General features: G+C 41.3%; 1 protein-coding gene across 11 annotated transcripts in view; it reads right to left on the minus strand.

Annotated features, from left to right (window-relative positions):
- PROM1 (prominin 1) overlaps window positions 1-11,142 on the minus strand; it is an 84,893-nt gene extending 73,751 nt beyond the window's left edge. For all 11 annotated transcript variants that reach the window (XR_008445215.1, XR_008445216.1, XM_054030937.1 and 8 more), the window contains exons 1-2: window positions 11,043-11,142; window positions 1,666-2,093 (exon numbers count right to left, since the gene is read on the minus strand). Coding sequence is in view for 9 of the 11 variants with exons in the window: in XM_054030937.1 (XP_053886912.1) it covers window positions 1,666-1,885 (220 nt within the window). In the remaining 2 variants the exon portion in view is untranslated. The remainder of the gene's footprint in view (window positions 1-1,665; window positions 2,094-11,042) is intronic.
- Window positions 11,143-22,725: the final 11,583 nt, after the last annotated feature.

Genomic DNA, 22,725 nt, shown 5'->3' on the forward strand with positions numbered 1-22,725 from the left:
TAGTCCCCATAAACTTAAAATTTGCATCTATGTTTATAGGACCCATTCCTGGTACCCATATTCACAAGAGTAATTTCATTAAAATCAATTGGATAATTAATATGAGAAATGGATACTTATAAATAAATTAATGGAGATATCCCATCTTCTAGAACTGAAAGGGACCTTGATAGGTCATCGAGTCCAGCCCCCTGCCTTCACTAGCAGGCCCAAGTACTGATTTTGCCCCAGATCCTTAAGTGGCCCCCTCAAGGATTGAACTCACAACCCTGGGTTTAGCAGGGCAATGCTCAAACCACTGAGCTATCCCTCCCCCCTAGGGATCCTGTACTGAATCCTTCAATTGCAGGATCCAGTACAGTATTTATGTGAACTTGTAATAACTCAGAGGGGTAGTCAGAATGAAGAATTAGCCTATTCTTTAAGTTTTGGTTTTAATAGAACATTAGAGACCCATTCGAGTTTGTTTTGACCACTTTCTTCCATAGGCATTGACATGGTTGTGGACTTTATATTTTTATACTGAAAAAAAAAATTATGGAAGACATATACACAGCAGTAACCAATTATGAAAGTTTTATCTCCTTGTAATTATACTGAGCAGCGTAGCATTTGGACTGATGTACAAACTACTGTCTTTCTAAATCCCAATTATTTGAACTGAAAAAGGTTTCTAAGATATAATGCAGGTAGTATTTAAAACAAGTAAGTATTTTTTGTGCATACCTATAGCTAAAAACAGACAAAGTAATTTGGTGAAAATCTGTAAGCAAACAAAATAAAAATATTGCTCAGATTTCATGTACTAAAATTTCAGCCTGCTGTGAATTTTAATGCCAAAATTTATACAAACACTATTGACATTCTGTTTTAACACCTGAACTAGACGGTGTAAATGTGGTGGAAAAAAAACAAACCAGTAATAAAACCAGATCCACAGCTCCAAGAGCTTACTAAAGAGCCTTTCATGGACAATCTAGAAATCTTGAACATGTATACTTCTCTTTTAAGAATTTATTATTTCTTTTCCAGCTTTGGGAACCAGAGTGGTGGAGGTGGAGGGGAGGGGGGCGAAGAGGGACAGAGAAATAGTCCAATAAGAGTAAAACCTTAAGTTTTTAAGGTTACAAAGCTAGACAAATAAGCCACAAGTTAGATGTAGCTATCCAATGCAGTTGTCTTTATGACTTCAGTACAGATGCTCAGATATAGAAATGCATGGAATTTACTTTGCTACTGACATTCCTTTAGCAGAATAATCTCTAGAACAAATCTTGTAATTATGTAGTAAAAAGTCACGGTCTGCCAATGACCACTGCAAAGATTTATCCCAGATTAAACCTGAGGCAAGGCATTTTATACTTTACTCTGAATCCAGTGCTTCTGAAAGAGTGGAGCTGGGAACAAAGTTCAGTAAATAATAATAATAATAATAATAAAAGAAACTCAAATAGCTAAAGAATTTATGAGATAAAAAAATTTCATTGGCAGATTTCAATCATTGACAAACACCAGTGATTTTTTTTACAGATTCATAACCCCACTGCTTGCTGGTAATGAACCCATACATATCATCTATTTTTAAATGGTGATGTCACTATTTACTATGAAAATTAATGTCTTAAAAGTAGGTCATTAAAATAAGCTATAATTTTACATACTTACCTTGTGGAAAAGAATTTGGTTGCACTAAATAAAGGAAAGAATGGACTAGTCTAAACAAAATTCCTATTGGTCCAGGTTCATGATATGCATTTGTATCATATGTCTTCGCTGGCACAAACCCAAAATCCAAAGTTCCAGGAGGTGGTTTGTGTAAAGGCTGCACCTCTGAAACAGTATTTCCACAAAGCAACAGCAACAGTAAACAAAGTTCCACAGCCATGGCTAAAAGTATTCATAAAATATGAGGTAGAGATTTTGCTCCCCCAAAGTCTAGGAATCTTCAGCACATTAGAAATCTCTTCACTGGGAGTGAGATGTGTCAGCAGGAAAAAGCTGATGTCTTCAGTCCTTTGCTTAGTCTTGGATAATGTATACTGACTTCGGAATGCTGTAGAAGCTCTTCACAGAACTGAAGCAGTGCACCATCTCTGGCAAAGACAGAAAACAACTGTTTAATGAGTGCCTTCACTCCATGAGGATATGAAAATGTGAGATGCCTCCAATCTCATGTGGAAATAGAACACAAAAATGATTATACTGGCAAGCTAAATAGGGCAGAATAGACCAATTTATTCTCATGTGTGAAAAAACTGATCCATTATACACACAATACTTGAGGAAACCACTGATTATTCACAGTTTTGACTGAGCCTTTAAAATAAAATTTAAAAAAAATCACAGTATTAGGACTGCAGCATAAAGAGCAAATGAAATCAAAGGATCAAATATTTACTTTACTTATAATTGTAATAAAGTCAGATGTATTGTATTTAGTCACAAAATAATCAGAATGCATTTTATGAATGCTTTAACATGCAACTCTAAATGTATGTAGACAGCCACACAAGGACTGATATACATAAGCAGATGATTAATACAAAAAGACATAACTTCTCTGCCCCAAGAATTCATAACTTCCCAATGTTGCAAAACTTTTTTTTCCCCACATAGGTTAGCAGAGGCATATTTATCTTTACTCTTGTGGCATTATTTTATTAACGGAGAAGCCATACATTACCACCTATCAAAGAAGGATTTAAACTTTCAATTCATTTTATAGTGTCAGTAACATATGGTCATGGGGAAAAAAAATTTCTGGCACACAACATTGTAGGGACATCAGACAGGGTATGTGGACTTTAAAAATAAAATATGGATTCAAACATCTACCTTGTGCATTTTCTAATACTAAAATTTAATATACTTAATTCCCTCAAACATTAAATGCCACCAAAAACCAACCCCCCACATATTTAGTATTACACATTTCCCTTTCAACATAGCAAATAATGTAATGCAAGTTATTCTTCACTTTCAATTTGTAACCAAAATGAAGCTAAATCATTTCACTGACGCTGAATGATCTAGATTCAAGAAACACCTTCTCTGCCAATTACTGAAAAAATCTGCTTGCCACAGGTAGATAGGAAGCTTTTCCTGTAAAGCACGAATGGGTCTCATCCACAAATTCCTGCCAACTGTAAGGCTTTCCACAGGGCTCTGTCCTTGGCCTCCTTCTCTTCTCTCTCAAAGTAATCTCAGCCTATTCAACTACCATCTGTATGCTGACACTCACAGATCTACCTTTCTACTAAAGACCGGTCTTCTGTCCAAATTAAAACCTTGGCCTGTCTCTGATAGCTCTTCATGGATGTCTGTCAGCTCAAGCTCAACGTGGTTAAAACAGAGCTCTTAATCCCCCACCCCAACAATCCTCCCTGCAGCCCCCCTTCTCAAAAACATTACCAATCCTACCTGTCACTCAGGCCTGTAAGCTGGGTGTCAGCTTCAACTCGGACCTCTCTCTGGGTTCGCATCATTTCACATCACAATTACTCCAACCTCCTCCTCTCTGGCCTTAACAAATGGAACGGTCGCCCACTGATATCCATTCAAAGTGCTGCTCCAAAGCTCATTTTCCTAGCCTATTGCTTTGACCATGTATCCCCTCTTTGCATCCCATTACTGGCTCCCTCTATCATTTCAAACATCAGTTATTTGTCTTATTATTGTAACCTACAGCCACCCTACCCATCAACTCTCATTCAGCATTGAAAAGTCAAGTCCCACATCCGTTCAATCCATGTCAGCCTCCATCACCCACTTGTTAAAATTTTCAAACAAGCACCTTTGTGCTTCCATGTTGCCCCTCATGCTTGAGAGTAACTCTCCATAAACATTTACAAAACTAACTCATTATCCTCCTTCAGAACTCTCCTTTACTGTGAGGCCTACAAAAAACAGGAGAATAGACCTGCGACCACTGCCTATCTTGCTGGCCAATACTGTCCCACAGTTTCCTTTTAATTCCAGTCTGTCTGCTTCACCTGTTGTCTCTTGTCTTATACCTAGATGTAAACTTTTTGGGGTAGGAACAGGTCTTTTTGTTTTGTGTTTGTACAGCGCCTAACAACAAGGGAGTTCTGGTCCATGACTGGGGCTCTGATGCACTATGGTAATATAAATAATATAACAACATGAACCAATGAGGTACGGTCTTTTTGAGTAAGTGAACTCAACTCTAATGATTCTGCCGCTGGTTGTAGCTTCCCAAAACAGTGAAATTAGCAAGACTCTGATCAATTCTACATCTTTATTAAGAAACCTGAGAGCAGTTGTGAAAATACAAGAGTCATGTCAATTTCACTGCTTACGAAGTCTATAAGCAAAAAGCCAATACTGTTCATTTCAAATGAAGCATATAAATTTGCCTGTGTGTCACTGAGGCCTAGTTAGACAACTCCGCCAACTCAGTCCTGGGCCAGTTGGCCGGTACTGCCTATTTAGTACAACAGAAGCAGAAAAACAAAAACAAAAAAGATGAGGAGTGGCATTTCTGTTCTCCTCTGACTTCAGATGCCAAAAATGCTCTTTCTTAAAGGCTAAATCCTTCAAGAGCATCCATCTGTAATACAAATCCAAGCATAGGACAAGCCAGACTCCTGCTGGAGTACAGGCCTCAACTGACTGCAAACTCCTTAGGGGGCCAATCTAGCTACTGTCTAGCACTCTACTGGAGTCTCCTAGATTCCTTGCCCTTCAGGACATCAGTACACATATAAAGGATACCTGTAACACCTTAGTGATCTATTGTCATGTGTGTCAACCACTAATTTCTTCTGAATTGTGTCTGGACCCATATGCTGGACTGAGCTTTGGCCTATGAGTGGAAATGAGGAATATAAGCAGCTTATTGTTTTCCTGGTCCAACAGTACTTTCTCCCAGCAGAGTTCATGACTTTCCCAATTGGGTGACCAGATGTCCCGATTTTATGGAACAATCCCAACATTTGGGGATTTGTTTTATACAGGCGCCTATTACCCCTCAGCCCCATCCCGATTTTTCACAATTGCTGTCTGGTCACCCTATTTCCCAAGAAAGAGGTGAACTACCCAGACTGGCTCATCCTTGAATGATCATGAATCTGGTGAGCTTCTAGAACCCCCTGGAAGAAAAGAACCATCCATCTACAGGATCAACGGTAAAATAATACAAACAATATACATGCTTTACTATCAAACAACACCTGTCCCCAGATCTCCATAGTGCACCAAAGTCTGATGAAGCATGAAGGCAGAAAACTACAATGTTGGTGGTGATGGGTTCTCTTGCAGAAGTACACCACAGCTATGGGGAAAGCTAAGAACCTTTTCCCATCCTCCATCGCCCCTGCTAAATTACACACAGCAAGTGTTCTGAGGAGAAATCCAGTTTATCAACCTGGACTACACCAAGCTACACCACAGATCCACTATTTATTGTTGCAAAGAGCGATAAACATGCTTTGTTCAAAATATCAGTCAAAAGCTAGAGGAGCTCTCCGAGACAGAATAATCCAAAATCAGAGCCAGGAACAAAGACTATTCCTCCCCTTCATGGTGTTCAGCTTCTATTTCTGCTCAGTCTTTACTAGAAAAAGCCAGGAAAGAACAACTCTAATAATACTCTAAATATTTGAAAAACCTATGCCTTATTGAAAAAAGGTGGTCTTTCCAACTACCCTGAAGCATGACGCTCAATGCAGTAGTCTAAAAGCTACACATATAAATTCAAATATTTCAATGTTTTCAAAGCAATAACTGATTGTTGCAAAGCATCTATGCTATGACCCAAACAGATACATAGGCCCAAAGGATATCTTATATTTCCCCCCCCAATTTGTTTACTTCATTCTTTAGTCTTCAAGATTTTCTTCATCATGGATTGCTATCTTATCCCTTTATATATTGCCCCATGATTAAATGTAACAAGCAGCATACATTGTAAATTGCTTAGAATGCCTCTAATTATGGAATGGTAGGAACATCATAGTTAAAGTTAACAGAAGTTCAACCTCTTTTTTTTTTTTTTTGTACAAAATAAAGTACTTCGGCCCCATGAACACAACTTCTGAGTGCAATTTGAATTTTCTGATAATTTTCAAGTAAATCTATTATTTAGCTTCTGAATGCTAATCAATTAGGGTCTGATTCAATGGCTAATGAAGTCAGTGGAAAGGTTCCAAATGACTTCAATGGGTGATAAATTGAGCCCTTAATTGCCAAACCTGAGTATGTTTAGTTTCACAGAATTATGCAGACAAGAGTAAAGCACTATGAAGGTGCCTTCTTGATGGAGAAAAACAACTATTACCACCAGTGTGACTCTGATGAAAATATTACATCATACACTAACAACATTAAAAGATTAGTGGGCTTAACAGAAGAATGCTGTTGAAAATGCAAGGTGCAATCCCATATTTCAGGACACTAATGGCACCCTGCTATGAGGACATGAACATAAATGTTCTTCAATTCTACAGATGCTAATGAAATCCCAAGATGCTATCATTATAAATATAAATAAATTTAGCAACACACTTTAGAAATAAAATAGTTTTCCCCTGGCCTCTTGGGAATGAAAAAGGAATGCCTCTAGAATCCTTATTGGGGTCTCCATCCTCCCTCTAACAGGTGGTATTTCTTGCCAGGCTATTTCAAAAAAACAGAGTGTAAATTCTCCTCAAGACCAGTGCTCTGTAAAACACCAGCACATTATGGGTGCTAGATCAATAATAATAAATAAATAAATAGTAATAGTAATAATAACAACAACAATCAGGCGCTTGCAGAAATGTTACCAATCTTATGGCTCGAAAAGCCAATGTGCATCTGAATAGGAATTGCACTCACTGAATGACAGCTCCCCTACTCAAATCACAAGGGATCTGGGCTATGAATGGGATCCTTCTGTTTTCCTTATCTTGCTATGTAAACAAACACTTTTTGGAAGTTTGTTGCTAGCTAACGATTCTACAGTAGATCATCAGCGTTGGAAAAAAACATATCCAGAGAATATGTAATCAATAAAAATGCCACCAATCCCCAAGGCAAAGCCGCAAGATCGACAAAAAAATGCTACAAACATATATGAGAGTTCATTTCTATGACACTCTTCATCATAGCACAAGACCTTTGTATCATTAGAAACAAAACGCACATTACACTCTACTCTTGCATCTTGTGAGCTACATTCATGGCCATACACAGATTCTTCATATTCAGTATGTGTGTGGGCAGGGGAACAGAGCTGTATAATATTTTAAACAGATTTTTATTAATTAATTCACACGCTACCAGACATTCATTTTAATGTCCTTGTTTTCCATGAAAACCTTAAATTCAGCTACATAAAATGTAACTGAATGGAATAATTTAGTTTATCTCTCATTGTAATTTGCACAAATATTAGCTTTCATCTTTAAAAATACTAGATTTTGGCTTTTCCCCCCCCTGAACCCCTCATCATACTTTTCTATGTACAGAAGTCACTACATCAGAGGTGGGCAAACTATGGCCTTCGGACCACATCCGGACCTTCAAACATTTTAATCTGGCCCTCGAGGTCCCACTGGGGAGTGGAGTCTGGGGCTTGTCCCGCTCCAGAACTCCAGCCGGGGGCATGGTTTCGTGCAGCTCCTGGAAGCAGCGGCATGTTTCTCCCCCCCCCCCACGTAGGAGCGGCCAGGGGGCTCAGCATGCTGCCCCAACCCCGAGTGCTGCTCCACCCCAAGTGTCGCCTCCACAGCTACCATTGGCTGGGAACACACCCAGATGTGGCCCTCAGACCAAAAAGTTTGCCCACCCATGAGCTACACCCAACTCTAGGGCATCTGCGGTCTATCACTCTATAGAGCATGCCACAAACTTTTGCATAAAAAGTATGCTATAATACTAACTCCATATATATATAGCACGTTTCATCCAAGATTCTCAAGTCACCTTACTACATTAGTTAAGCTTAGACATGCCTGACACATAGGTAGGTATCCCCTTGTTATAAATGAAGAGATTGAGACACAGAGCGGTTAAGGAACTGTTCTAAGATCAGACCAAGTCTCAGTTGCAAAGCCAGAAATAGCACACAGGTTCTCCAACTTCTAGTTTTCTATTTTAACAACTACACTGCATTTCTTCTCTTTAATGCTGCAATCTATGCAAACATAATATTGGAATCCAGTGATGTGACTGCAATTCACTCTTGAGATTCAACCAACCAGGAGCCAGAATGTTAGAGCAGGATGTGGGAGCCCACTGGCAATGAACAAAGAATGGAGGGCAGAAGAAGGGGCATTTGCCCATGCTGGGCACAGATCAAGGACTCTGCTGTGTGCATTACATTTTTTTTTTTAAATTAACCATTTGAAAAGTTGGTCTATAATTCCCTCTCCAGAGTCCAGTGACACCAACCACCACAAGAGCAATGTAAATTATGAGGTCACAGCCACATGAAGGACAGTTATTTGTCCTGTACTATAACCTTTTATTCCCCACACAAAAAAATATAAAAGCTTCACATTCAGAATACATAAAATGATAAGCCACTGGCAAGTCACAAAAGGTGTGGTGTTTGGTTACCAAACCTCTTCTAGGCCTGTGATTTAATGACTGCAACCTGTTGCCATAGGAGGAGTAGGGAGTATGTGAACCTTCTAGTATCAGGGGGTAGCGGTGTGAGTATGTATCCACAAAAACCACAGAAGTCCGGTGGCACATTAAAGACTAACAGATTTATTTGGGCATAAGCTTTCGTGGGTAAAAAACCTCCTTCTAAACATCAGGGACTGCAGAACCCAGTAGTAAAATAATCAAGAAAACTAATACTGGATAGTCTCAACTTGCATCTAACATGCATATTGTGAGTTCAAAATGGGAGAATGGCTTGAGTCACAGCAGCCAGATATGCAGAACGTAGGATGGCATTTTCTGGATCTGTTTAAAAAAAATCAAAGATTTACAAAGGAAAATTTAAAAATTGCATTATATTTCATTGAAACACAGCAAAATCCCTTATAAGGAGGTGAGAATTTTAACAACTGCCTTAAAATTAATTCCAGGGGAGGCAGTCTCCATCCCCAAGAAAGAAAGACTTGGCAGCTGGTCTAATTTTAGCCAGTTGACCAAATGTTTAGATTATAGATTCATTAAGTGGAACAGAAAAAAAAAATCAGCTTGTTTGCTCTGATAATATTTATAAAGCATGCCCTATGGGGGCACTGTAGAGCAATAATAAAAGATTATAAAAACATTAAACATTATGAAGCCATTCCATAAAAAGGAAATCTGCTGTGCTGACAGTTCAGAACTGGTGGGGTATGCTGGAAAGGTTCTAATGCAGAGGAAAATGGATTACAACAGATAACTGCGTACATAATATCGCACAAATGGGACAAGACCATCCCCCCTTCTTCCCAATTATATTTAAACAGTTGGGATTTCCCCCCCCCCCTTCACCAGTTTAATTCTAAAAATGACATAGTATGATTTGTGGTTAAACTCCATCTTGGTTGGAGTTACAGAACTGATTTTACCCCTTCTTTCTTAATTTCTTCCCTGGGTATGATGCATGGAAGGAGATAGAGTCAACTCCTCTCCCCCCACCCCCTTCCCTTCTCCACCCCACAAAACAAACACTTCATGATTGCGTTCACCCTGCTGGGACCAGAATGTAATCATTCATGACCTTTCAATACGATTTGTCCTAAATGACAGCGACTAATGGTCACTAACTCATAAGCTAACTCAACTCTTCACAGTCACCTTTGAGCACAATAAAATGTTGTAACACATATGAAGCCATGAGGTGAGCATGGCTGGGTCTCTACTTCAAATCTGGACTCAAGATTTGACTGCAGATACGACAGCATAGTTTTGCTTATTACAACAACATCTCTTGAACCTGCTAGATGAAGTGGTTTCTAAAACAGCACCCTATTCATCTCCATAGTGTGGTTAGTCAGTGTGGTATACTAGTTAATCTCTCTGGAGGTCCTCATTTTTCTCCCACAGTACTGCCTTGTGCTTGTCTCATATCCAAACCCTCACACGCAGATTGACTCCACTTCCTTTGGAAGAGTCGATGACCCCAACATACACTACATACCCTTCTCAGCAAAATACATGCAAATACAGCGTTAGGGGCCAAGGAATCATCTTCATTCACAGCAGAGAACATACAGTCCCACCACAATGCTTTATATAATGGGAAGGATGTTTCACCCTTCCAACACACACGCCTCACCCCTTCATAGTGTTTTCTATAGAGGGACCCTCTCTTCCCTCAATGCTTCCTATGGGGGGTCCGTCTGCTCCCCCCCACCCCACATCCACTGTTGTCTACAGCAAGGTCCCACTCCCTTCTCCCATGGCTACTACAAGGGATCCCTCTCCCGCACACTACAAATGGTGGCGCTAGGCATGAGCGGACTGAGTAATTGATTAGTGGCCCAAGAAGCTCAAAGGAGTCCTGATTTAGTATTACCCCCAAAGTACTGTTCATGGTATTGAACGTGGACTTTTTAACAAACGATTAATATGTATTAAGTTGGCATTTTTTTTGGTTTGTACAAATAACACAATCCGTATTTTAGGGGTGGGTGAGGGATCAGGCCCCACCCCAAATATCCCTGCTTAGGGCCCCCCCATGGGCTAGCACTGCCTCTGCTACAATGCTTTCTATGGAGGTACCTCTCCATTCTCTACGGGGGTTACCTCTCTCCCGCACACCCCGATGTTTTCTATATCCTCTCATACCCCACGCCAATGGGCTGCCACACCACAGCCAGGCTTTTCTGGACCCCGACCCCCGCCCGGCACTTCCTGCAGACCCACCGCCCAGGGAATAGCAGCAACCCGCAGGGCAGGACCCGTGCACTCTGCCCCGCAGCTTAGGTGCAGCCCCCTCCCCCCAGCTTCCCCACCAGGGGCTGCGCGGCGTTGGGACCCCTCCGCGGTCTCCACCCTCACTGCAGAACAGCCCGCCGCGCCGCGCCAGCCCGGAGCGGGACCACGGCAGCCGCAAGTGGCCGGCGCGCGGGGAGAGCCAGCCGAGCACTCACCCCGGGGACAGCCCGCTCCTGCTCCGGCTGGTCCAGCGGCTGCCGGCTCGGCGTGCTGAGCCTCCCCGCTCGGCCGCCTCCCCGCCAGGCCCCCCAGGCAGGCGCCGCCCTCTGCCGCACGCACCAATCAGCAGCTCCCCGTGCCCCACACCCAGCTCATGAATGATGCAGAGCGGGGGCTGCGGGACCAGCGCGGGACGCTGAAGTCATGCAAGGGGGCCGTGCTCTGGGTTCCCCAGCAGCATGCACAGCTCGGCCACCTGTTGCTTTCTGAGCAAGCTGAGTATGGGGGGCAAAGAGACCGCACCCCCCAGAGCTGCCTGCACGCCCCGAACTTTAGGCCTCCTGAAACTTCAGAGCTGGGTCCAAGTTGTGCAGGTGGTTCTTGCAGGAGCCTGATGGTCTCCAACGGCCAGGGGTTCCGGATCCAGTCTTTACAGATCGCCCCTTAGTTCTGCAGTGGGGCAAACCAAAAACCGGGGTCCATAAGACACCTCTTCGCTGTGAAGAGTTCAAACTCAAAACGGATCCAATGGGACAGTATCCCAATACGTAGCGAGCTGAACCAAAATCTGAGCACCTCAAAAAACGGGGGAGAAACTAGAGTTTAATTTTGTCAGTTGACTCCAGCCTCCCACTTTTACCCCCTAGATTGGTGATTTGTGAATGCCCTTCTGTCCCTATTCTGGGGTTTAAGAAAGAAGCACTTAATATTCTTTTGCAATCCCACAGTTATGTTTTCCTGTAAATTACATTATTAAAAGCCACTTCTATCTTTGGCTTTTGGAACAATATCTTATTTTATCTTTTCTGAGGTTGCCCTGGTTTCCTAACAAGATTATATTTTCTACTCCCAGGACTCATGTCCTTGTTTCTAAGTGGTTCCTTTGGCTTCTAAAAGAGACCAGTGATTTATCAATAGGACAGGGAGCCAAATTAATTTCCCCAAACTCTCTATTTCCTATATGTCAATCTGCAAGAACTTCCATTCTCCAGGGACTGTATTTGTGTGTTCCTTGTCACACATCGTGTATTTTCTTATTTGCAGCTTTGAGATTTTAGCTTGGTTTTAAGAACAGAAGAATGGCCATACTGGGTCAGATCAATGGTCCACCTGGCCCAGTATCCTGTCTTCCAACAGTGGCTGATGCCAGATGCTTCCGAGGGAGTACTTGGTCCTGCTAGTGAAGGCAGGGGGCTGGACTCGATGACCTTTCAAGGTCCCTTCCAGTTCTAGGAGATGGGATATCTCCAATTTAGTTGTGTAGTTGTGTTGAATGAACTGAACAGGGCATTTATCAAGTGATCCATCCACTGTTGTCCAGTCCCAGCTTCTAGCAGTCAGCAGTTCAGGGACACCCAGAACATGGGGTTCCATCTCTGATCATCTTAGCTAATTGCCATTGATGGACCTATCATCCATGAATTTATCTGATTCTTTTTTTGAACTTGGTTATATTTTGGACCTTCACAACATCTCTTGGCAATGAGTTCCACAGGTTGACTCTGCTTTGTGTGAAGTAGTACTTTCTTATGCTTGTTTTAAACCTGCTGCCTATTAATTTAATTGGGTGACACCCAGTTCTTGCGTTGTATGAAGGGGTAAATAACACTTCTCCAACTGGGTTTTCCCCAACTGGAATATCAAAACATAACTGGTAGGAATAATTCTTGTGCACTTTTCACATAGTCAGTCTCACTTTTCAGCGCTCATGGCACAGTAAGAATTTACATTGGTGAAATGAGATCAGAACGCTGCCCTAGATATCCCTAAAAACATTGAAAAAAATAGAAGGTTTTTATTTCTTTTTTTCATTCTGTTTTCAGATAGAAATAACTGACAGAAGTGGAAAGAAACCAAGGACACAGCTATCTCAAAGGACAAGATCTACAGCAGTAAAATATCCTCAGGGAAAATAAAGGTGTAGCAGCCAAATTGGAAGCATTCAAGAATGAACTAGAAAATGAGGAGTTCAGATTCAATAGTACATCACCTAAAATAGGCACAAATGATTGGGCAACATTTGTTTCCAAATAGCAAATGCAGGTCATGAGCACCCAAAACTTTTCTTCAAACTATCTACTGAATTTGATTCCTTTGCCCCATATAAAAATAAAAATAAAAATGGAAAGGCAAAATTTCAGTGCAAGTTTGATTATTGTACCTACAGGCTACAGAGGTAAGTCATACAGTTAGATAAATAATTGCAGGGATGCATAGGAGAGAGTTCAGAAATTTGGAAGAGAGAATGTATCACCCTGAGGGTGACATGAGAAGTCAGATATAAAAGTAAATTTAGCTCTGGTTGGCCAGAAGAAACTCAAGTTTTCACTTGACTCATCAATGGTGAGCTATAACTATACTATTATATGAAAAACAACAGTAGTTCGCATATCCCTGTAAGTGGGTTGCTTCTGAAGTACTTACTTGGAATTATAGGCAGATATGCTAATTTTCACAAAATAGAGTTAGTTTTTTCAAAAATAAGTTTGTCAATGAAACTAATTTGCTGATGTTAGGCAAGTCCATGCCTTCCATTCAAAATGAACAATGCATAACATCTTTCCCAGCTTTTGGTATATAGGGTGGTGAATGAAAGAAAGGTATAACTTTCCAGTTATGTTTGGGTTTTCTTATACTACAGGTGTCTAGTCTTGAGGCACTTGACTGTCAAGATAATTTGTATTGGACTATCAATTGAAAATGTGTTTGCTGAGTGACACACTGATTTTTAAATGGAAATGTTTGAATTAGCCTTATCACCATGAGATGGTGGATGGGGGCCTGACCTCACCATCTGCCTTCTACTGCTTTGCCTGAAACTCCAGGAGCAGCTCTGCTGTGATCCAAGAGCACTCTGTACAGCTGCTGACCTTTCCCTGCTACAGCTGCTCAGCAGTTTCCCTACTGATTCCTGCTGCACCTCAGGGGAGGGAGAAGAGAGCAGTTCTGATTGCTCTGTTCCTGTTGGATGAGGGATAGCAGGGTGGGAGCTCAACTGGTTCTACCTGAGTCTAGGAAAGCGCCTAGCAAGTGATGGCTCCCTTGCCCTAGGCAGTTCCCCAAGTGCGGCCCAAAAGAGTGGGGAAAAGAAAAGAAAGCTGAGAACTAACAGACAGTAATGTCCCCCTGATTTTCTGACCTGGAACAAGTTTAAGCAGCCTAACTTGGCAAGCACCAACTTACAGCAGCTCACAATGGTCCTCAAGGCCCAGATCCACAAAAGGACTGCCCATGTTAGGCACCTAAGTCCAATATTTAAGCAGCACTGTGATCCTCAGAACTCTTGCTTCACTGCTGCCCAACTCTGGAGGTACCTAAAATCTCTCAGCACCTAAATTTTCACTGTACAAGTTCCCTAGGCCTCAGCGCCTATGTGTCTGCCTCTGTGCATGAGCACTGTTCGCTCAGGCTGGTGCCTGGGCACCTATCTCTCACTTGAGTCCCAGCATAATCCTCAAGTCATAAGAACATAAAAACTGGCTCAGACCAGAGGTCCATCTTCCGACAGTGGCCAATGCCAGGTGCCCCAGAGGGAATGAACAGAACAGGTAAGTGATCCATCCCCTGTGGCCCATTCCCAGTTTCTGGCAAACAGAGGCTAGGGACACCATCCCCGTCCACCCTGGCTAATAGCCATTGAGGGACCTTATCCTTCAAGAATTTATCTAGTTCTTTTTTGAACCCTGTTATAGTTTTGGCCTTCACAACATCCTCTGGCAAGGAGTTCCACAGGTCGACTGTGTATTGTGTGAAAAAATACTTCCTTTTGTTTGTTTTAAACCTGCTACCTATTAATTTCAGTGGGTGACCCTTGGTTCATATGTTGTGTGAATAGGTAAATAACACTTCCTTATTCACTTTCTCCGCACCATTCATGATTTTATAGATCTGTGTCATATCCCCCCTTAGTTGTCTCTTTTCCAAGCTGAAAAGTCCCAGTTTTATTAATCTCTCCTCATATGGCAGCCATTCCAGACCCCTAATAATTTTTGTTGCCCTTTTCTGAACCTTTTCCAATTCCAATATATCTTTTTTGAGATGGGGTGACCACACCTGCACACAATATTCAAGATGTGGGCGTACCATGGATTTATATAGAGGCAATATGATATTTTCTGTTTTATTATCTATCCTTTTCTTAATGATTCCTAACATTCTGTTTGCTTTTTTGACTGCCGCTGCACATTGAGTGGATGTTTTCAGAGCACTATCCACAATGATTCCAAGATCTCTTTCTTGAGCTAATTTAGACCCCATCATTTTATATGTATAGTTGGGATTATGTTTTCCAATGTGCATTACTTTGCATTTATCAACTTTGAATTTCATCTACCATTTTGTTGCCCAGTCACTCAGTTTTGTGAGATCCCTTTGTAACTCTTCGGAGTCTGCTTTGGACTTAACTATCTTGAGTAGTTTTGTATCATCTGCAGATTTTGCCATCTCACTGTTTACCCCTTTTTCCAGATCATTTATGAATATTTTGAACAGAATGGGTCCCAGTACAGAACCAGGGGATACACCACTGTTTACCTCTCTCCATTCTGAAAACTGACTATTTATTCCTACTGTTTGTTTCCTATCTTTTAACCAGTTACCAGTCTATGAGAGCACCTTCCCTCTTATCCCATGTCAGCTTACTTTGCTTAAGAGCCTTTGGTGAGAGACCTTGTCAAAGGTTTTCTGAAAATCTAAATACACTATATCCACTGGATCCCTCTTGTCCACATGCTTGTTCACACCCTCAAAGAATTCTAGTAGACTGGTGAGGCATGATTTCCCTATACAAAATCCATGTTGACTCTTCCCCAACAAATTATGTTAATCTATGTGTCTGACAACTTTGTTCTTTACTATAATTTCAAGCAATTTGCCTGGTACTGAAGTCAGGCTTACCAGCCTGTAATTGCCGGGGTCAAATCTGGAGCCCTTTTTAAAAATTGGCATCACATTAGCTATCCTCCAGTCATTTGGTACAGAAGCTGATTTAAATGATAGGTTACAGACTACAGTTAGTAGTCCTGCAATGTCACAATTGAGTTCCTTCAGAACTCTTAGGTAAATACCATCTGGTCCTGGTGACTTATTACTGGTTAAAAAAAAAAACAAGGAGTCTGGTGGCACCTTAAAGACTAACAGATTTATTTGGGCATAAGCTTTCGTGAGTAAAAACCTCACTTCTTCACTCTATGCATCCGAAGAAGTGAGGTTTTTACTCACGAAAGCTTATGCCCAAATAAATCTGTTAGTCTTTAAGGTGCCACCAGACTCCTTGTTGTTTTTGTAATTACTGGTTAGTTTATCAATTTGTTCCAAAACCTCCTCTAATGACACCTCAATCTGGAACAGTTCCTCAGATTTGTCACCTAAAAAGAATGGGTCAGGTTTGGGAATCTCCCTCACATCCTCAACCATGAAGAATGATGCAAAGAATTCATTTAGTTTCTCCCCAATGGCCTTATTGTCCTTGAGTGCTCCTTTAGCATCTTGATCATCCAGTGGCCCCACTGGTTGTTTAGCAGGCTTCCTGCTTCTGATGTACTTTAAAAAAAATTGCTATTACTTTTTGAGTCTTTGGCTAGCTGTTTTTCAACTTCTTTTTTGACCGTCCTGATTTATATTTTTACACTTCATTTGCCAGAGTTTATGCCCCTTTCTATTTTCCTCATTAGGATTTAACTTCTACTTTTTAAAGGATGCCTTTTTGCTTCTCACTGCTTCTTCTATTTTGTTGTTTAGCCACGGTAGCTCTTTTTTGGTTCTCTTAATATGTTTTTTAACTAACCTCCTCATTTTTGTGCAGTTCCCCTTTCTGAAATTAAATGCCAGTGTTGGGCTGCTGTGGAGTTTTCCTCACCACAAGGATGTTAAATTTAATTATATTATGGTCACTATTACCAAGCGGTCCAGCTATAGTCACCTCTTTGACCTGATCCTGTGCTCCACTTAGGACTAAATCAAGAATTGCTTCTTCTCTTGTGGGTTCCAGGACTAGCTGCTCCAAGAAGCAGTCATTTAAGGGTTCAAGAAACTTTATCTCTGCATCCTGTCCTGAGGTAACATGTACCTAGTCAATATGGGGATAGTTGAAATCCCCCATTATTATTGAGCTTTTTTATTTTAATAGTCTCTAATCTCCCTGAGCATTTCACAGTCACGATCACGATCCTAGTTAGGTGGTCGGTAATTGTCATTCCACCAAGTTTCTGTGATGCCTATTATATCAATATCCTCATTTAATATGAAGCACTTTAGTTCACCCATCTTATTATTTAGACTTCTAACATTGGTATATAAGCACTTTAAAAACTTGTCACTTTTTAGCTGTCTCCCATTACATGAAGTAATTGAATGAGACTTTTTTTCATTTGACTGCTTCTCATCAGATCCTACCTGTATTTTATCATCTTCCATCCTCTTCTCTTTACTAGGACATAGAGAATCTCCATTAGTAGATCCTCTCCTAAGGGATGTCTCTGTCCGAACCACGTGTTCCTCTGCACCTCTCAGCTTTCCCCCAGCCCTTAGTTTAAAAACTGCTCTATGACCTTTTTAATTTCAAGTGCCAGCAATCTGGTTCCATTTTGGTTTAGGTGGAGCCCATCCTTTCTGTATAGGCTCCCCCTTTCCCAAAAGTTTCCCTAGTTCCTACACCCCTCCTCCCTACACCATTGTCTCATCCACGCATTGAGACCCTGCAGTTCTGCCTAACTGGACCTGTGCATGGAATTGGGAGCATCTCAAAGAATGCTACCACAGAGGTTCTGGACTTCAATCTCTTACCTAGCAGCCTAAATTTGTCTTCCAGTACCTCTCTTCTATCCTTCCCTATGTCATTGGTACCTACATGTACCACGACCACCGGCTCCTCCCCAGCACTACACATAAGTCTATCTAGATGCCTCGAGAGAGCCACAACCTTCGCACCAGGCAGGCAAGTCACCATGCAGTTCTCCCGGTCATTGCAAACCCAGCTATCTATGTTTCTAATGATCGAATCGCCCATTACTAATACCCATCTCTTCCTAATAACTGGAGTTCACTCCCCCGGAGAGGTATCTTCAGTGTGAGAGGATACTACAACATCATCTGGAAGGAGGGTCCCAACTATGGGATCGTTTCCCTCTGCTCCAGTTGAATGTTCTCCTTCCCTGAGACTTTCATTCTCCTCAAAAGCACAGAGGCTATCAGACGGGGGGTGGGACTGTTCTACTGTGTCCCGGAAAGTCTCATCTATGTACCTCTCGGTCTCCCTTAGCTCCTCCAGCTCAGCCACCCTGGTCTTCCAAGTCCGTACGTGGTCTCTGAGGGCCAGGAGCTCCTTGCACCGAATGCACACATACGCCACCTGCCCATAGGGCAGGTAATCATACATGCTGCATTGGGTGCAATAAACTGGGCAGCCCCCACTCTGTTGCTGGACTTCTGCCTGCATTCTCTTTTTACTCCTGCAGCTGGTTCCTTTGTTGCTATTTTGTTTTTATCACGGGTGTGTGTGTGTTTTTTGGCTGAAGTTTAAAGAAGTTTAAGGAATGTTAAGTGTATGTAGCCCCCCACACACACACTTCGCAAAACTCCCCTGTTAGCTGCTCCTGTTCGCTAGTGCCTCTGGTTGCTTAGGAACAGGCTTTTTAAAGCCCTGGTCTTCCTGAGTAGCCTCGCCCCCTGGTTAAGGTGTTCCCTTGGTGTCTATCTTGTTCCATCAGCATGTCTTTTTTATGAGTCCTGACCCACACTCTAATTCTCCTGGTAACTGGCTATTTAATTCTCTCGGAGGCCTAACACATTTGTTAGGCTATAATTTCTTAAATTTTTGAAAAAGCCTCTTAGTCTAATAGAGTAACTAACTAGAAGCAGTAGAAGGCAATCTGCTAGTAGACAAGCTACTAGAGGGGGATAAGCCAATGGGTTTCACAGCCATTTGCTAGACCACAGAGGAATATTCAGGCTCACAAATCCTAGGGTCAATTCCAAGTTTTGATGGGGAGTGTGGTTTATGGGTTATAGACCTTGCTGCCCATCCCCTAGCATGTTCCCATTTCCCCTGGCACTAGCCTCCTCTGCCCCTGACCTTGTTTGATTCTGCCTTGTTATTGCATTCAAGTCAAGTGGCTTCCTCATCCTCCACACTACCTGAGTACCTTCCAGGGAAGCACTGATTGCACAGGAGAAACAGCCTTTTTGCTTTCCCTTCCAGTTCCACATTGGCCTCTAGCAAACCGGAAGGAGCAATCTCATGGAAGGTTCTTATCAAGTCTGAGCTGAAGCGCATTCAGGGCAGATGGAATTTTTGCAGACTTTTACTGCCAGTGTCTAGCAAACCTCGGAGTATGTGCAAATGATGATTTTCAGAGGCTTATAAAGCAGACAAATTTGAGGGAATTGTCACAAGGACAACAAGAAGGCATGTCTCTGACTCCAGGGTGACTCCCCTGCCAAATGTCAAGCTCTGCTTCAAAGCAAGGAGGGGCTAGAGCTCAATTAAATGGATGTAAGATTATTTTAACATTGAAAAAGCTATGTATTTTCCCCTACCCTGGGCCGACATGGGTGAAGCATTTTTTGTTGAAAGTTAAAAAAAAATTAATCACCCTGAGGCAGAGATCTGGCCTGAAAAATTCCAACCCAGCAAAATTATAAACAGGGACTTATTATGGAAAGTGTTAGGCAGCCTTAACTATAGATGTGACTGAAAGCTTCACCTATAACAGATAGTCAAAATTAGCTGAATAGGACATGTTATTAGGAGTCTTTGCCACAGGCTTTGTCTGTAAGCTTGGGCAAATCACTTAACCTCTCTGTTCCTGTTTCTCCAATTAAAAACACAGATAATGGCACCAATGCATCTTCATCCAGTGTTTTCAGGCCTGTGGTTTAAATAATACTCTTCAGGGCTTACCACACTACCAATACTTTATTAAATAGTATTTCTTCACTCAATTGAAATATTTGTTCAGGTATTAAAGTGCAGATCTGGTCTGAAAAGTGACTTTTCAAAAATGGCACTGTGAGGTTCCATGTTTATTTTATTCTTCAGTATGCTTAGTTTGCAAATAAAAATATGTTTTTCCTATCAGTTTTGTGAACTCAGCCCAGCCTCTGAGAGCCAAATTGGCTTTTATTTCCGTCTTGCATATCAGCAGCAGCAACAGAAGGTCGATTTTGGCCTTCACTTGACACCGGTGCAACTCCATGTTTTTCAGATTATGCCCATAATGACACCTGTGCAAGCATATTGTCTTCAAGGGGTTTGCACCAATGTAACAGTTTGCTAAATTCCAGTCAGTCCTGTTACTTATGCCTGCTCACTCGCACTCTCAGTTTTATTGGCTCTGCAGAGCTAACAAGTAAAAACATTAAATACTTAGTTTTGCCACTAAAGTCAGCAAAAGAGACAGAACCGAGAGGGAGCAAATGTGATGAGTAAGGAGGTGTCATTTTTAGATAGTCACTTTTCAGCATAAAACCACACTGTAAGTCACTGAACTTTGCTATGGCCCCACGACCTTTCTTACTTGTTGTTAATGAATGTCATGGGGAAAAAAAACAGTCTATTGAGAACCCTCACATGAAAAATGCAGGTAATGTTTGACTAAGTTGGATGGACAGGGCTATGTGTTAATCTTCAAATAGCCACAGTAGGAGGTACTGAAAAGTGTTCAGTGGTGAAGAAGGTGATGGTAATAGCAGAAGTCTCTATTATAAAATCCTTTACACAAAGCATATATTTACATCCAAGATAAAAGCTGATATTGGGGACAGAAATTTTGTGATTTTTTGAAAAATGAATATTATAAAGGAGAGGTGAACAAACTGATTGCTCTGTAGCTTGCATTCTTTGTGATTAATCCACATATCTTTCTTATTGTGTCTTAAAAGCAAACTGTGATAGCTTTGTGCAGTGTGTGGGCCACCCAAAATGAGTGTGCATTAACCACACATTTGCCTGTGCAACATCTGGACATATAAGATTGTGTACTGCAAGCATAATTATGTGATTTGCATACACAAAGAGAAGTGCAACCACTAAGAAAACTGAAAATGCACAAGTCCTTCAGTTTTATAGAGTGGGACATCAACAGGATCGTAAAAAATCAGGAGAACATGTTCTCCAGTGGTTGCATAATCTTGTATTTGTGGACCTTGCAGTTGGAGTTTTTGGTGCAATCTGAATGAGATTAATCAAAATAAATATTAAGTTTATAAACTCAATGACCAGAATTTTCAAAAGAACTCAGCACCCACAATTGGGACCAGATTTTCAAAACAGCTGCCAAAATCCCATTTAGGCACCTAAACAAGTGGTTGAACTTTCAAAAAAAAAAACTTAGAACAATAGGTGGTGCACTTTTTTGAAATCTGTCAATAAGTGTTACAACAACAGGATCTGCTCGATGTAGAATACATTTGAGAATCTGTCCCCAGTGGGTGGTGCTCAGCACTTGAAAATTTGGCCACATATCAACGTTCTGTGTTACTCCAGAAGAAAAATCAGAGAGTGTTACGATAGATGAGATTTAGAAATTAACTATAATGGTCATATTGAGCCATTGATTTTTAAGTAGTGCTCACCATTAACTGGAGCTGACGTAGGTATTGACAGAAAGAGTGGCACACTCAAAATATTCCACTATTTGGAAACCTACAATTTCCAGCTATATTCTCTATGCCTATGATGGGTAATTCTAATAGAAGTGGTAGGACTTTTCAAAATTATACAGAATTTTAAGTTCAGTCACTGTATGCTACATAGTGTAATATATTTGAACTAGTTACTTCCTTAGTCCTGAGGAGAAAAAAAGACAAGCTCTCAAAGAGGGGATGATCTTATTCCCGCTCATTTCCCAAACTTAGAAACTAACATGACATTTAGTTGTAAACATTTTATGACATAATTTTAGCAAGGATTGTCATCATATAAATTTAGGATTTATCCAGCTATATATTACTTCACAGTTTCTTCAGGGAGCCAGTTTTTTGTCATCTACACGTCTTGCCGATATACTGTGCTGTGCCCCTCTCACAACTGTGATAAATCTACACGACAACTCGTCAAGGAGATTTAAAATGATATTCATCTCCTTTTATCTGAGAAAGCCACTACTAGTTCCTATAGCAGATTTCACAGCTAACTAAAGATGCAAAATGACAAGGGATTACATGATGCATGTATGCTGTGCTAGTAGTTTTTCTAGTGAGCTAGACAATCACGATTGTCTATTATCTCTGTGTTTAATTTCTGTCTCCAAGCTTTGACATGAGATTTTGACAAATTAGGACATTAGGATTGGAGAAATTAAACTAGGGAAAACATACAGGTTTTAGCACCAAAATGGAAGGAGAGTTTCCTCCATCAGTTGTGATTGCGTTTGATGGGAGACAGGAAGAATGGCTATGAGTAAATATTACACCAGCTCCCAGTCCGTGCTCCCTTTGTACCACTCTGACAGCAGAAAGTGGCTGGAAAGCTAATCTAGGATTGTCCCAATACAGGAGAATTCCCCAGTGGTGTAGAATCAGGTACCTGAAGTAGGACCATGTAGGGGTTGCTGTAGGGCATTGTCAGAGCATCTGGGAGACCATTACAAGCCAGCATAGTCGAGAAAGCCTTAAAGCTCTCTAAATTGCACCAGGGGCTGCAACTAGCTTTCAACCAGTCCCAGAGTTGGGGGGGACATA

This window comes from Malaclemys terrapin, chromosome 5 (genome assembly GCF_027887155.1).
Source record: "Malaclemys terrapin pileata isolate rMalTer1 chromosome 5, rMalTer1.hap1, whole genome shotgun sequence".
Lineage (NCBI taxonomy): Eukaryota > Metazoa > Chordata > Testudines > Emydidae > Malaclemys > Malaclemys terrapin.